At 39.0% G+C, this 17,687-nt stretch overlaps 1 protein-coding gene across 1 annotated transcript; it reads right to left on the bottom strand.

The window, feature by feature from the left end:
• Window positions 1–1,667: 1,667 nt before the first annotated feature.
• LOC138035171 (proline rich transmembrane protein 1B-like) lies at window positions 1,668–17,471 on the bottom strand. The gene is made up of 5 exons (XM_068881996.1): window positions 17,441–17,471; window positions 15,237–15,265; window positions 4,346–4,635; window positions 2,975–3,103; window positions 1,668–2,892 (listed from the first exon to the last, which is right to left on the bottom strand). Exons 2-5 carry the CDS (start codon window positions 15,262–15,264, stop codon window positions 2,755–2,757), a joined length of 585 nt encoding a protein of 194 aa, XP_068738097.1. The 5' UTR covers window position 15,265; window positions 17,441–17,471; the 3' UTR covers window positions 1,668–2,754.
• Between the last annotated feature and the right edge of the window lie 216 nt (window positions 17,472–17,687).

Genomic DNA, 17,687 nt, shown 5'->3' with positions numbered 1-17,687 from the left:
TACTACTGAATTTTGCCAACTTACAGGACTGTTATCAATGTTGATTGTCAAACGTAGGAAGAGTTGTGTGAAACAAAAACACTGAACATCTCGTAAGCTGTGTCTTAACACAAGGCAGACATTAGGTGCGGTTACACTCACCATGGTAAATGCCATTTCCCATGGTAAATTATGCCGCGGTGCCTCACACTTGAGTTTTAGTATACCGCGTTAACTAGGGGTCACACGTTACGAAGATTACCGAGGTAAAACGAAATCTCACGCAATTCATTGGCGGGAAATTTAATCACAACTTCATCAGCATAGCGATTGGCTCTTGTACCTCGGGCATCAAACACCCTTCCAACTTCCCACGTTAAATGTCATGGGCGCTTCCACTGATCTTTTGACGTATCCATGGATATTTAACACGGGGAATTTACCTCGGGAAGCGTCGGTCACACTACTAAATACAGTTTCCCGTGGTAAAAAGGCAATTTACCACGATAAAGGTGCACCGTGTAACCGCACCTATTAATTTTGCCAGGTTCCTCTATAAGTTGAGGTAAATACAGAACGCTGATGCTAACTTTCTTGACTTGTCTCTCTTCTTAGCTATGATTGCTTCAAACCATCAGTCGTCCTTTTGTCAAAAAAAAACCTTAAGACATCCACCATACGGATGATACAGTTTTAAGTTACTTTGGGCTCAAAATGTTAGTGTCATTGTGTATTTTACCCCATAGATAATACATTCCATTTTCTGTGATAGTGTTATTTGGTTTTCAAGAGACAAGTGGCTACTATTAAAGAATTTACTGACTTCCTTTTTTAGATATGCTTGGAACTCATACATCTAAGCATGTTTTCCCATGAAAATAATCTTTCCTGCTAGTTTATACCTGCACGTTATCAACCTACATTATAAAGTGTACGAGACATTTAACATAAATTTTCTAACAAAATCAAACGTTTCTACTGTAACAATTTTTTAGTTCGTTCTTGAGTGCACAGTAAATCTTTGTAAATGTGGTTGCCTATTCAGCACTAATTAAAGTACTGTGAGTTTTCATCGGAGGGGACTGAGATCCGATGTTATCTTTCACCCCCTGAAGAGGCCTGATTGATGTCACAGTAAAGTTGCCTGGTGTTTGACAGAGTAAACTCTGATCATTAAGTATCACTCTTAAAAGGGAAAGGGTTAGTGCAAGTCTATGTGAAGGCATTGAACCTATGGCAGCCTTGAAGATATTATTTTTACATCTTATTAAAAGGAAAGAATACTTGGAAGTGAGTATCCAAAGGAGTCTTGTGGCAGCTTTTATCACCCGTGATGAAGGCACCAGCACAAAGGGTCAAAACATGAGGTCTTGTAGCTTAACTTTGTCAGTTATATGTACAAACAATTACACAAACCATGTCTGACTTGCAGTTATACTTGAATGGAGATGCCACCCCAGCTGCAAGCAAAATGACTTCTTGAGACTGGTGTATGAGGGCATGCAAGCCAGCAAAAACAGCCTGACGTTATCAGAACTTTTCAGAATATTATTGCAATTTGCTGATGTAACAGCTTACATCGTAACATGTATTTTGCATTCCACAGGATGCTTGATCGAAGCATTCTTAAACAAAAAGCTATGAATAGTATAATAAGTAATACCTTAAAAAACAAGTACATTATGTTCCAGTCAAAAGAGATGCATTTGTTTATTCTACCATAACTGCACTGCTGCATCACAACTAAATGGGTAAAAATGCAGGAGCATTTAATCAAGTAAACAAGAATGCATTGCACTTGCATTCATTCTGGAATCACACACATCACCTAGAGTATTATCCAATGATATATCGTGCTGGTAACACCAGCAGAGATTCCTAAGGTAACTGAAAATGTTCCTCAAAACTGCCATGGAAGATATTTTGTGATGGTGATTTCAACAAAATTATTTAGAGACATTGAAATAATCAAATGCAAAATGCCATCACTACTGATTAGAAAAGATTTGGAGTTGAATGTTGTTAACGTTTTGTATAGAACACTTTAAAATCTATTAAGACTCGCTCCTAGGATTCAGTGGGTTAAAGTACTAACTTAAAGGTAACTTAAAGTGCTACTATGACCAAAAATCAAAACTATGTAAACTGAACACAAAGTGACGGAAGTTTTAAGCCTTCATTTAAAAAAGACACCTGTTTATTTTGAGTGAAATTCTCCTTATTAATGGTCCGCCATTACTAATTCAAAATCTTGAGAGAGCTGGATTGAGGATAAGATGACGTCAAAGACTCGCTAGTTTCAAAATGCACTTGGTGTGAGCGCGCCTAAAATTAATTATTTTGCAGCATGGGAGTTTTGCGCTTTCAGACTTTTAAACTCGTGTTTTGCATGTATAATAATCTGCGTTTACATGCTGCAGTTTTAACCTGGTGAGTGTTTGATGTCATCTTATCATCAATCCAACCCTCTGAGGTCCAATCGGTTGGTCTTGAACATGAGTAATGGCGGCCGTGAAATCAAAAACTTGCACTCAAACCAAACAGCCTTTGGATAAAATTCGAAGCACAAAATTTTGCCAGTCAGGTGTGAAGGAAAAAAGGAAGGGAATTTTTTTATCATAGTAGCACTTTAATTGATGGTCAACAAGACACCAGGTTTTGTAATACATACTAGTCAAATGGTACCCACAAGAATCTAAAGGCAAGTTAGTTAAATCTAATTTTCTATACTTCAGCGTTATTTTATTGGACTCTAATTCAAACTTACAGAGCAGACTACACTGCAAAACGGACAATCATAAAGACCACAATGCTAATAACCCCCAACACTATTGCGGTGTTGGCTAACTTCCTCGTCTCCATACTCAATTGGTGGGCAGCCACCATGTCTCCTCGTAGAATTGCATCTCTAGTCTAAGTATGAAACAAAAAGTCTCAATATTTGGACAGCAATACTAAAAAAGAAATGCCCGGTTTCATGAAATGTGAAACACACCTCTTTTGACTTCAGTATAGCACAAATTCCTATTGGACAGCAGCAAAAGAAACAGGCAAACCAGGACAACCCAGAGTAGTCAGGTGGTGCAACCTGTGGAGCAAGAATGACACCTGGTCCACCCTGCTGCTGTGGAGTCAAAGTGAGAAATGTTGGTTAAAGGCAGGAAATAACTGTGCTCAAAAGTAGGGAACTCAATTTTTAAAGACTGCATGTCTGCAAGATTTTGTACTTGCTGCAAGCCGCCAGGCACGCAGCGACACTAACCTTGCCGACCACTTTCTTGCGCATGGTTTACCTGTCGTACTGGATCTTCGCCAGATTTCATGAGTGAGTGGGTGGGCTCGTGCTCAGCACAAGACTTGGATAATTGTCAGAAAGTTTTGGGGTCACTACTTTCGGATTATCATTAGAATAGTTGCTTCCATGCTTTTTTCGTGCATCCCTTCACTTTTCACTTTTCATTGGTTGGTGCCCCTCTTCAGTTGTATTCATCTACTTTCATAACTTCCTTTCAGTTAGTATTCTTTAAATTTTTGAGATATCCTGGCAGTGTTGAGTTGTAATCACCATTCATGAATCCTTACTTTAACTTGAATGGTTTTAGGTCATTTTGAGGAAACACTGCTCCACTTGGTTTCCTTTCTATTCTGAAAGAATTTTCAATGTTAACCCATTCATCCCTGAAGCGACCCCAAGTAAAATTGTCTGGCATTAAACAGAGTCAAGTTTTAAGTCTCTCTTTCAGGACTGAAAAGCTGAAAATGAGAATGTATTATACATGTACTTTGTAAGCCTAGAGTAGTTATAAATTGTTTGATCCTCACAGTTATGAACGCAATTTTTGCAATTGCGTAAAGAAGCCTGAAAAATTCAGGACTTCAACGGGGTTTGAACCAACGCTCTAACCAACTGAGCTATGAAGCCACTGACGTTGGGAGCTGGTCATTTGTGGGTTCTAATATTCTCGTGAGGAATGAATCAACGATGAAATCATATATGAAATGGATCATATATGAACTGCAGATATGAAATCAAGGCTTCTTTAGGCAATTGCAAAATTGCGTTCATAACTGCGAGGATCATAGCTTCACTTGATTTCATATCCGCAGTTCATACATGTACATGATCCATTTCATATATCATTTCATCGTTGATTCATTACACACTGGAACATTAGAACCCACAATTGACCAGCTCCCAATGTCAGTGGCTTCATAGCTCAGTTTGTTCGAGCGTCGCACCGGTATCGCGAGGTCACTGGTTCAAACCCCGTTGAAGTCCTGAATTTTTCAGGCTTCTTTACACAATTGCAAAAATTGCGTTCATCTTAGCGAGGATCATAGCTTCACTTGATGTTTGGTAACTTACCACAACTGTGACGGTGTTATGCTGAGTTGTGATTGGAGCACTACCATATTGGTAACCTGGCTGAGCGCTGACTGGTGCTTGGTAGCCTGGGTGTGGTGGGTACTGGTGTGGCGGTTGTGTTGGGTAACTAAACTGAGGTGTGTTAGCACCTTGCACTGGTGGTTCCTGAGTCACTGGACCAGAAGGGTTTTTGATACCATAATCTTGACCAGGAGGGGGATACTGGGCTGGGGCATTTTGAAACTCAGGACTGCTGTAAGGGGGTGGAGGATATGGTGGAAGCTGGGGATCTATGCAAAAGTATTATAATTAACAACTATTCACCGAAGTGAAGGTGGCTAGTGGTGGATGTTTAGCCAGCGGCGAAGAGACGAGGCAAATATCACCCACTAGCCACTGGGACTCTAGGGGAATAGTTGTTTTAGTATACCGGTATATACTAAAACAGTGAGATAATATAGCACAAAAAGATGATTTTAACTCATTTATTCCTGGAAAGATTACAACAGTTCCCGCCCTAAATTCTGGCCGAATTGCTCAGAGGTGAATAGCAATTGATATCCGGAGTTTGAATAGCCAATCGCATGCGCCTTCAACGCTATCCCGTGTTTTAGTATAATATTAATAAATTTACCTGCAAAAGAAGTGCATTACTTAACATGGCCTGACTTGAATAGACCTTGTTTTTTTTTAATATCTATGCAATCTTGTAATAACTTGTAAAGTATTTGGAGCAAAAGGGTTGTATAACAGAAGCTGAACATCTGCAAACAAAATCTACCATACTATATACAATCATGTACTTTTTCCGTAAAACTTAGAAGAACCTTTTTGGAACATGTACGAACAAAATTACAAATAAAACATGCAATGTCTCACACGTGTTCTTTCTGTGTTCATAATTCTTTGCCTACTGTTGAGAACTTTATAATTACATTTTTATTTGAGAAACACATGCTTTTGCGGGCACGTGGAAACAGACATTTCGTCATTGGTTAATTCAACAACCCCATGTTCCCATTCGTTCGCTTGAAATTTTGAAAATGTGGATGCAATGTTTTGTGTTAAAGGGAAAGTACAGTCTAGAAAACTTTTCCCAGAATCGAAAGTTCTTTACCTGCATTGTCATACTTGACCACTCATTTGGACTAAATGTGTTTAAAAAGCCAACAATAACGCTTCAAAAATCGGCAAATTTAAATTGAAATCCGCCATCTTTGTTTTTGTGTATGCAAACGAGGCTAAGACGTGGCAATAGTCAAGGATTTCTCCGGATGACTAAATGTACTTGATGAAAAGAAGACAAACACAGGCGAGGAGAGCAATACTTTGTAGACTTGAATCTTAATCCAGAGGCTAAATTGTATTGATATTGGCTCCACCTCTGAACAGATTTACCTCGTGGTGGTTAAACAGGGTTTTATATGTGAGTTATATGCAGGAGTTTTACAAAGCGAAAGAGAGCTTGCAGTGCTATCCCGCGCTCATTGCTGTGAAATAAATGAGTCAAACAGCACCTTGGTGAGGAAGCTCTGTGATTGGTTGATCACATTTTAGGGATTTCTTTTGTTCAAGCTATACCTCATGAGTGATAAACGATGTAGAAATGCAATGCCAAGAACTTCAATAAGTACAGCAAGTGAAAGAAGAGTATGACGTAAACATGTGTCGGAAACGTAACACGTGTAATGAATGTAGTAAGAATAGCTTGTTCTTACACACTTGCTTCATTTGGCTTCTTAATGAAGTGGAGCACTCCCAGACGTACACTGCTGCTAGTGTAGGGGAAAACCGGAGAACCGGAGAAAAACCTCTCAGTGTAGAGTAGACAACCAACAAACTCAACTCACATATGACGCCGGATCTGAGAATCGAGCCGGGGCCACACTGGTGGGAGGCGAGTGCTCTCACCACTGTGCCATCAAATGTAGCAAGCATAGCAATCGTAGCAAATGTAGCAAGTAGCAAGTGTAGACGTCGTAGCAAGTATAGCAAAAGTAGTACCAAGCGTAGCAAGCGTAGCAAATCAAGCGTAGCAAATGTAGCAAGCATATCAAGTGTAACAAATGTAGTGTGGCAAGCATAGCAAATGTAGCAAGCGTAGCAATCGCAGCAAATGTAGACGTCGGAGCAAGCATAGTAAGAGTAGTAGCAAGCGTAGCAAATGTGGCAAACGTAGCAATAGTAGCCAATGTAGCAAGTAGCAAATGTAGACGTCGTAGCAAGCATAGTAAGGGGAAGTAGCGAGCGTAGCAAATGTAGCAAACGTAGCAATAGTAGCAAGTAGCAAGTGCAGACGTCGTAGCAAGCATAGTAAGGGTAGTAGCAAGCGTAGCAAGTGTAGCAAATCGAGTGTAGCAAGTGTAGCAAGCGTAGCAATCGTAGCAAATGTAGCAAGTAGCGAGTGTAGCAAGCATATTAAGTGTAACAATGTAGTGCAGCAAGTGTAGCAAATGCAGCAAGCGTAGCAAGCATAGCAATTCAGTGAGTTTCAAATACTTCCGCGAATGCTTTTAACACCCTTTACTGAAAAATTAACTGAATTTTAGCTTTATGACATCGGTCAGTTTCCACGATCCAAAATCTACTTTTGCCTCAACAAGTTAAACTGATAAGCTATAATGGTCCAAATCCGCAATGGGGGACTAAATCCGCTAGTCCCCCGGGGTCCAAATACGCCAACGTATTTGTACCTGAGGGGTTAAATCCAGGAGGTCCAAATTCGCTAGGACACCAGAACGAGGAACCGGTATGAGGCAGTGTGGCCCAGTGGTTAGCTTGAGATCCGGAGTTTCGAGATTAAAGAATCGTTCTGACCACTCGTTGCCGGAATTTGTTGCTGGTAGTCCCTGGTTCAACTTCCCAGCCGCACTTGTAAATCTCCAACTGGTTCAGTTGCCTCCGGCCAGTTGGGATTCTTAACAGTTGTTGTGTTCTGTTGTTGCATTGATTGTGTTTCATTGACCCTGAAAAGCCCCTTTGGGGAGTGATCAATTAAGTATGTAATCTATTGTTTTGTATTGTTAGTAACGACTGCAAGTCAGATAAACGATTCATCTCTTTTTTTCGTAACACCAATGCATCAAAGGACAACTACAGCAATACCAGCACGAACGGCGTCTTTTGCTGCTCAACGTATACGTTTGTTTATAAATTCACTTCGTTGATACCTTACCGAATGCAATATGGCGGTATATTCATGTCATTAATGTCTAAACTAATGGATGTGAGCCCACACGTTATTTGATTTCCCCACAGTGACAGAGGAAAAAACTCTGAAAAGGTCAGAGGAAAGTACTTAAGTTTAAACGGCGATGAAATGGTCCGTCAGTTACGAGCTTAGGCAAACATTTCTAGTTCGTGCACTACACAGGAACAGGCGTAGCTCACTTGGTTAGTGCGCGGCTTTCAGAGCAAGAGCTCCCCAGTTCGATCCCCGGTGACTACAACGTCTGTTTCTACTTTACTCTGATCTGTGTTGCCATAGCTTTAAATACCCGTTAAACGGAGGACTGGTAAGGGGAGGGGGGTAAGGGGCCCACCAACGTTAAATAAAGTGACTTTATATTTTTATAAGTGACTAGGTACGAGCGAAGAGATGGATAATCTGTGAAGAAGGATTATGTTTGGCGGCGGTAGAGTTACCAAGCGCTCTATCATAGTTCTTTGCCAATGCTTGTTCCAGACTTACGACTAGTCCTAGCCAATGCGGCCAATAACTGCAGAATCCCTTCGGTTGAGTGCAACGCAGAATAGGTAAACTGGAAAGTTATCCGCTGTTAACAGTTCTAATGTTAACAGCTTTTTAAAAACATCAACATGTACTTTAGTTTCAGTAGATATTTTTGTATTGATCTTTTTTCCAATCCTATTAATTTTGTTTAGATAGATTTTCTCTTTCTAATTTAAAATTTACTTTGAAATAAACTATCCACCACCTTGAGATACTTCATGGCCTTTTTCTTGGAGTGCTACTTTACAAGATCTAGCTATTTTCTTAGTTCTCAGTTCTATTAAGAAAAAAAATTGTGCTATTCTCCGCCGTAAGGCCAGTTATTCGGACCAAGCAAGGTCGGAAAATTATGCACTTATTTATTTTTAATTTTTTACTTTTTATTACTTTCTTTGACGAAAAAGGTTGGTTGGGGCGTGCTCATGCACTGGAGTTCTTTATGGGCGCGCTACTCTTGTTCGTATATACTGCACTGGTCAACGACCGGCTACCCACAGTGACAATGGAAAGTTAATTTAACACGGAGGCTCGGTCCATTACTCGAGAGTTCCGTCATTTAAGTTGGGAAATCGAGATTGGAAGGTCTTGCATGCGAGGTCCACTTCACGCTTTGAGAAAATTAAATCTGAATTCCGGATGCAAAAAAAAAGAAACTTTACAGATGATAATCAATGGGCCTTATTTTGCGCGGCGGCCATATTGGCCGTAGACAATAGATGTCGTACCCCGAGCCTCGAGTTGAAATGTTTGGGAACGAGTTTCGGTGGGGCAAAACAAAGGTTTTCAATCCCTTGGGGCTCAACATGGCCGCCGTGTAATTTTAAAGGCCTATACACTCAATGTTCAAGTCAAGACTCCATACTCCATACATTTTCGGAATGTCCTCTTACACTCTCAATATACACTGATTGTCACGGAAAAAAATTCCCTTAACGCATATGTCTTTTTCTCCTATTTTTAATAAATCGTTGTAACATAGTTGTCAAATTGTAGCTCATAAGTGTTGATTATTTAGTGTTAGTAACATCGCTTGATATCTTAACGTCATATTGTTATGTGGAATGTTGTAACACTATTGTAGTCTGTAGGAGAAATTAAGAATGCATGTTAAGTGTTAATTTGTGAGCTAAGAATAGGTGATAGGGCGTTGGCCCAGGTTATAAATACCACGGCAAAGCGGCGCAAGGTTGACGCATGTAGGAAACGCACAAGGAAAGGTTGTAACACGAAGGTCTGGGGGAAAAGGAAAAGATAGAGAGCTGAGTGTATCACTGCTAAGAGGCAATAGCGGGAGCAGGCCGGAAAATTTCAAGACAAAACCCATTTGTCACCGGAGGCAAGAAAAGAAGTCACACGAAGAGATTAAGGCGCTACGTTTAAGAAGTTTAAGAAACGAGAAAAGAAACTGGTCAAAGAAAGAGAACTGAAGAACCAGAGTAGACGTAGGCGCCAAGGTGTGGGGAAGTTGACGTGGAAACTGAATTGCTGTTGGTTTGTTAAAGAGCTGGACTGCTGGTTTGTTGAAAGACTGAACTGTTGATTTGTTAAAGAACTGAACTTTTAGCTTATATTTTTATTCAAATTTCTAGTGAGTGGTAAAAGTATTGTTGTATTTCACTGTGAATTAAGATTATTAGAAACTTAGTAAAGTTCAGAATGAATATTACTTAAGTAATTTTTCCTTCAAAACGTGTAGCTTTAATAAAAGTCTTAATTATTGTCTCTTTGTTTATCGATAGCTTGTTTTTTTGTTGTTGTTCTTTTTTTGTATAGTGTGCTAGTATGCTGTATTGGTATTAATTTGTTGTATTGTCATTAGTTTTGTCTATTGTACACATGTTGTTATTTGTTGTGTCACAAATAAAAATGTTAAAAAATTAAATTAATAAAGAATTTAAAAATCTGATTTCCGGATGCAAAAAAAATTGACTTCAAGTGAAATTGCGACATAACTTCCACCACGATTCGCAACCCCGTTAACACGGTCAAGTTCCTATGCTCCGTTGTGTGACCTTCACTGACGTCGTTAAAGGCAACCACAAAGACAATCGTAGCCACAGAAACAACTGCAAAATGAAGAGCTCATGGAAGGTCGCAAACGGTGGTCAGAAACAAAGCCGGGATTCAGTGCGATGCCGTGATGGATGCTTTCACCAGTGTGTAACCCCAACCTAAGCAAATATGGCTGAAGGATATTTATTTTCGGGTGACCCGCTTACAATGCACATCAAACATCGGCAAAAAAAGACGCACGCATCTTGTATGAGACCTTGTTGGTGTGTCTAGCACTCCATGTTTTTGCAACGCGGATGCTAACCGGAAGTGAACATTTCGCATGCCAGGCCTCAGTTGTTCAAAAGGTGGATAACGCTATCCACCGCATACATCACTATCCAGTAGATAAACACGACCAAAACCAATTGAGTCATCCAGTGGATAGTGATTTATCCAGTGGATAGCGCTATCCACCCTTCGAACAATCGGGGCCAGGACAGTTGTGTCTTCTTCCAGCTTTCTAAAGTAATTATCTCTAATGGAAAAAAGATCTGTACATGTTGTTGTTGTGTGAGTGCAAGTTAAAAAGGAAATCAGCTCACTTCCGGTCGCCGTCGCCTCTCAAAAAAGTCACGGCGGCGTGCATAAGTTCCCTAATACCCTGTCCCGCGTTACCTAAACGGTTAACGTCAAAGCGGATTTTGAATTTAATGACTGGCCAATGAGCAGAAAGAAAGCATGAGTGCTTACCCTTTGAGAGAGAATAAGCAAGGATAAGTTAACAGTGTTGGAAATTTTCCGATCTGCAAACTGCAGGGGGACATTTCACAGTGAAACTAGATTTGTGACTATACGTATATAGCGGTGGTTTAGTCTGTCTTTGACGCAGGCTAACTAGATATAGGCTTTTATGCAAAGCACTAAAGCATGATTGGAGGCCAGAGTATTTCTTCAATACAAATCCTTCCAGCATGTGTAACATCTTCAGCTAATTAAAAGACATGGGCATGATATTTTGCAAGGTTGCATATTTTAAGTCAATATTTTAAGTTCTAAAATTATTTGCTGGCCTATTGGAGGTGACAGACAGGTATGTAGAATACACTACGTAAAGGTACACCTTATTTAAAGTCGGAAGTTCCTTTACTCTCTAGGGAGTACTCTCCCAGGAAGCCGGCGGTGCGCTCATTTTACCCCCCTCTTTTCCATCAGTGCACCGTTTTATGGGTATTTAAAGCTACTTAGGCTACACTGAAAGGAAAGAAGTCGAAACAAGGATGAGAGATCCGGGGATCGAACTCGGAACCTTATGCTCAAAGGCCGCACACAAACCGACTGTGCCACCCTTGCTCCTTAAAGCTCCTACTGGCTTGTATGGTCGTCCAAAACCATCAAGCAATGAATCAAAATGAAGGTCTGTAACAGAATTCTAATCAGGAAATGTACTTGAATGTTAAACAGTGCTTACAGGTTGAAAAATAAAAATAATCTTTAGATCTTGTCCAAGTTCAATCTAATAAGTGTACCAAAAAGTAAAAGCTGTTGTGTGTGATTTTATTTTAGTACATCTTGTGGGTATCATAGAAAAAATTAACACGTGGTGATAATATTGTTAACTTGATAAGTGTGAAAGAGCATTTTGCAAATGACAGGTATGAGATGATTGTTGCAAACAACAATGACTACCATTCTCTTCAAGATGCAATACTACTTATTAAAGTACTCTTTAAAAATCAGGTACAAAGCTGTCCGACTACTCTCGCAAAATGACGTAACAAATAATGTCTTCAGTTAAACTTGATGAAGAATGCTGTCACAGCAACTCAGAACTTTTCAGGTCTGAAAGCATTGTCTACTCTAATGAAAGGCAATTATTAAAAAGTTATAAAAACTAATAAGTTAGTAGAATAATCCCTGTCATTTTTTCAACCAGAATGGCACAAGTTAATTTGTGACATTTTTAGTGGAATTTTTGCTGGCAAGCCGTAGTGACTCAGCATACTATATGAAGGCCCATTTAAACAGTTTCAACTTTATTTTCAACATGCATTCGAAATCAAACATTTGTTAGGAGCCTTCAGGAAGAGGTTGTTCAACATTTTTGAAAGTGTAAAAAATATTGAAAGCTTGTTGAATCAAATTTAAACTGATTTAAACTTTCATTCAACATCGATTCGGCATTTCTTTTGTAATAGATTTAATGTTGGATGAAGCTGAATCCATGACTTCGTTCAACATTTGTAGAACACCTGCATGCTCACAGCTGGTCATCTCGATGAGAGAGAATGGCTTCTTGTTCTTAGTTCTTCGCACTTTAAGTGTTGCCTCAATCGTTGGCAAGATGTTGAAACCATTTGCAACTGCGCAAAATCCTTTATTGAATGAATGTTGAAACAAGAGTTGATCCTTGAGACTATCAATTATTATATAACGTAATTAGGCAAGGATGTCTGTGTCTTCAGTACAAATAACAGAGTGCTACTCTTTTGCAAAATAATTATTGATGTCCTTAGCGACATTAGGGATTTTAGCTAATTTATAAAGCTTTAAGATTTTAATGTTGTCATTAATTATCTTGTAAAGAAATTCATGCAATTGCAACTCTGTGGGTACGTTTTGCAATCTTGGCCAAAACGTTTGTGTACACAATCCTTTTCATTTGTTTTTTGGGTAGATTACTTCTAAGTTACATCAAATTCCCACTCACATCTTCAACCTTGTGAAGTCTCGCCCCCAAAACAATGTTGAACGCCACACCTTGCAAAACATTTTTGATGAAAGTGTTAGCCCCAGGGCCACAACATTAGGGAGAAAAAGAAATGACGACAGCTATGGCAACGTCAATGCCAAAAAGCAGTAATATTATTAGTTAAAATGAATGAGTTTGAGAAGTGACGTTTTTGTTGCCGTAGCCGTCGTGGTTCTACTCCCTATTGTCCAGAGTAGAGATGGGAAGGGAGGATCAATGGAACAAATGTTTTGGCCAAGATACACAATTAACTATTATATAGAGGATATTACATGGCCGCGCGGGGATACGAATTTTATCTTCGAGTGCTGCAAGTATCTCTCACGAGTGAGCGAAGCGAACGAGTGAGAGATACTTTCAGCACGAGAAGATAAAATTCGTATCCCCAAGCGGCCATGTAATGTTCTGTTTATTATATAGATATTGATGAAATGTCTTGATTTAAAACAACTTGTTTTATTCATTTTCCAAATGTTGAAAAAGTGGTCACCAACCGCTAAAACACGCGTGTTGTGTAACATGAAACAAGATGTGAAAGTTCTGAAAAACAAATCATGATAATGTAAAATTTGCAATAAAAATGTTAATGTAGTGGAAAAGAATTATATTAAAGCACAAAAGTATCTTACAATGAAGAGAAAGCTCGCGTTTTATTGGCTAATCATGTTGGTTACCATGACAACACCTATATCCTCACATGTGAAAGATAAAAATGATACGTTCACTGCGCGCGGTGAAGATATGATTTTTTAGTAAAAGGAGAAATCCTGGTATTTCATCAATATCTATATAATAAATATTAGTATCACCAACTAGTGGACTAATGAAAATACTGCATTTTGATTGGCTACGCTACTAGAGGACTATTAGTAATAGTCCTCGAGTAGCGAAAAGCGTGATGCTTTTTTTGTTTAATTCCCAATTAAATATTTCTTTAACTTCAATTTGTTAACTTTATTATTGCCTTTTCTGTCCAACTAGTTGGGTGATACTAAAACAATTAGATCCTTCGCCCTCAAACGTCACGGGTCAACAGCCCATTCGGCTTCGCTTCATGTGCCCACAATTGGTTCTTGCCTATGATCTATTAGAGGACAGATGCACGATTGACGTCACCATCAGCTTTTATGCGAATAAAGTTAATTTCCTTATTATATAAAACAAATAGATTCCTTATTGCCGTGTGTCTGTTCAGTAATAGATCACAGAAGATGTCAAAATGTGGTAAGAACATCAGTGACACTCTCAGCTATTGCCTGGTATGCCATTTTTTTGTTCTTACCACATTTTGACGTCATCTGAGATCTATTACTGAACAGACGCACGACAACATGGAATATACTTGTTAACCAGATATCAAAATATTTACAAAGGTCAACAAGTGAGATTCAAAACTACTAAACAATAATTAGTTTCGTACAAATCCAATAAAGAGGCTAGCAATAGATACAAAACAGACAGCACAGGAATCCCTGATCCCAATAACCGCAAGCTACCTAAGGAACTGTAGGCTAACTGCAGTGCTAACTAGGCTAGCCAATGTGTAATTTAGGCTAACCGTAAAGGCTTGCATGACTCCTGTGACTTGGAGCCATGTGAACAGAGCAAGCAAGAAATCCCAAATCGCAAGCTACCTAAGCTAACTATAGGCCAACCGGTGTGACGTTTAGGCTAACCAAAGTGTTCTTTAGGCCAATCAATGTGTTATTTTAATAGGCTAACCAGAGTGGCTCACTGGCTTGCAGATTATGCGGAATGGTTGCAGTTTTGCTGGGATTTTGTAAAGCCCCCCAGGAATGATGAAGTAGCTTTGCAACATTTTTTTTTTCTAGCTTGCAGCAGTGCAAGATTTTTTTTTCTATTTCATTTGTGCTGCATGCAATTTTGTTCTTCCAACAAGCGCTTGCAGGAATTTTTTTTTCAAAATCACTTGCCCCCAAGAGTTAAATGGTTGGCCCCTAAGGTTGAACACGGTTGTTGACTATTGCTACGTCATAACACGTCATATCAAAGACGGCGCTCTCCAAGTCACGAAAGAGGCAACTTCAAAGTGCTCTTGTCACATTTTAACAGAGGACTGGAGAGCACGGCAATTATTTTCTAATTCCTGGGGAAACGTTTTCGTAATTTAGAGAAACGTTTTCTAGACCGTACGTTCCCTTTACGAGAAAAAATTTGTGAAGTTGATTAATTTTTGCCTCAAGTGTTTGAAGGGTTCACAGATTTGAAATAATTTATTTGTTAACGGAATTATTGCCTGAACACCTTCAGTGTTACTAGAATCTACTCCAATAATAATAATAATAATGTCCATGCTTTACATGTATAAAAGAAGTGAAGTGTTCAGGCATTGAGGTAAGAAAAGGAAGCTCAGCCTGGCAAATACGTCACAATAACAAGAGGCATCCACTTACCAAGATTTCCTTGAGGATAAACAGCCATTCTTTTAATATGAAAATGAAAAATATTAATTAACAATAATTGCATGAAAACTTCTCCTCACTAATAATTGGTTGCATGTCAGAGTTACAGTTTTGATTGGGTTTAAACTTAAAGAACTGGAGCTGGTTCCTGAAAGGACAGTAATAACTCTATCCCAGGGATAATATACACTCAATGTATGGTCCTAAGGGAAAACAAAAATAACTAGTTTCCTGAGGGACCAGACAGTCAATGAACGAAATTATATATGAATGAATCATTTCTTATTTGCGGATATGAAATCAAGTAAAGATATGATCCTCACAGTTATGGATGCAATTTTAGCAATTGCTCAGAGAAGCCTGAAAAATTCAGGACTTTGAACCCATGATCTTGCGATACCAGTGTGATGCTCTGCCCAACTGAGCTATTATTCCATGGAATAAGGCACATTTACATGGAACACTTTTCAAGGAACCAATCCCTGGTCAATAGATTGTGTCAAAAGACTGCTAAACAGCCTGCCTAGACGTGGCAATAATATAAAACACGAAAAAATGTCCCAATTTGATTTAATAAATACATAGCTTGTTTTCTTTGATTTTTGAGATACGTGTGTTATACTCTTAATTTGCGCGCTTCACAAAAAATTGTAGGGGAAGAAATATTTCCTATCAAATATAACATGACATGAATATAATTTACAGAAAAATTAATTTACTGAGTATGGGGGCTTTACTTTTGAATATTGGCCTGTGGTTGTGAAGGTATTGACCCAGCACTGAGCACCAATATTCCCGAGTATGGTCCTCAGAAATTGATCAAATTATGAATACATGAACCGCTCTTGAAACCCTCCAAATGAAAGTAGATGATCTACTTTCCAGTTAATACCAAATTGCCTGGCAGCTTGAAAATCAAACAAAAATCATACAGCAGTATGTACCCATGCGGAAGTTGTAAAGATAATTCTCCCCTCTTATTTGGCAAAATTCCTACATCATAAGATTTAATTGTCCTCACCCCTTGGAATCTCTTACCCAGGAAGTAATGCCCACGAATTAGCCAAAGGTGGGGAAGAGGGGAGTAGGTTCCAAAGAAATAATATGTGATTCCTTTCAACAAATTCTGGTGTAAAAGAAAGCACAACTTGCGACAAAACAGGCTTACAATACACAGAAAATGGAAATATGCACATGTAAATGTAAATGTTGACTAATAACATAATGCAAACAAAGAGCGTTTATGCTTCATTACGTGGGATGCCACAGGCAGACCACGTCTAAATTCCAGCTGAGGTGTTTTTGTTGCTGTTCTTTTTCGTAGTCACAAATGTGCATACCCGGCAGAAATTGAATGAAACAGCAGAAACTGGGGATATGGGGCAATAATTACTCCCCTTGGTAGTCTTACACTCCTCAAACACAAGCCCTCAGCTGTACTGGACGCAAAAAAGAAGGGTGCTAAGCCACTCAGTCATGAAGTCCTGTACATAAAATAACATGCTAATTTGTCTTATAAGTATCACCCAACTAGTGGACTAATGCAAATCCTGCATTTTGATTGGGTACGCTACTAGAGGACTATTAGTAATAGTCCCCATCCCTTTAATAATGCTAACCGTAACCCTAATTACGACTAAAGACACTTTTTAGGCTTAAGGTTAGTCCCTCTGATAGTCTTAGGTTTATCTAGTAATGCAGTAACCTGTGACCTGCTTTTTCTTCATGCCCCACGCAGCACACTTATATATTCACTGCATCGAAGAGTGTACCACACTTCGAGTCTGATTGGTGCCACCAACTAGTGTCTCGTAATAATCAAGATGGCTAGAGAAGTAATAGCGTCAGCAAAGTGAGATTTGAACATTTGGAATTTGTCTCTGCTTCAGTATAGCCGATCCCCAGCAGTGCATAGAGTGGTGCAAAGAACACAATTTACTTTCGTCGTCTTTGAAATGTCCAAAACCTGTGTGGAAATGCAGTCAGTTGAGTAGTATAGCCTAAACCCTAACCCTAAACCTGTTAACGGAATTATTGCCTGAACACCTTCAGTGTTACTAGAATCTACTCCAATAATAATAATAATAATGTCCATGCTTTACATGTATAAAAGAAGTGAAGTGTTCAGGCATTGAGGTAAGAAAAGGAAGCTCAGCCTGGCAAATACGTCACAATAACAAGAGGCATCCACTTACCAAGATTTCCTTGAGGATAAACAGCCATTCTTTTAATATGAAAATGAAAAATATTAATTAACAATAATTGCATGAAAACTTCTCCTCACTAATAATTGGTTGCATGTCAGAGTTACAGTTTTGATTGGGTTTAAACTTAAAGAACTGGAGCTGGTTCCTGAAAGGACAGTAATAACTCTATCCCAGGGATAATATACACTCAATGTATGGTCCTAAGGGAAAACAAAAATAACTAGTTTCCTGAGGG

The sequence above is a fragment of the Montipora capricornis genome, unplaced genomic scaffold (genome assembly GCF_036669925.1).
Source record: "Montipora capricornis isolate CH-2021 unplaced genomic scaffold, ASM3666992v2 scaffold_287, whole genome shotgun sequence".
NCBI classification, from domain to species: Eukaryota; Metazoa; Cnidaria; class Anthozoa; order Scleractinia; family Acroporidae; genus Montipora; species Montipora capricornis.
This window is presented reverse-complemented; position numbering and strand designations above follow the sequence as displayed.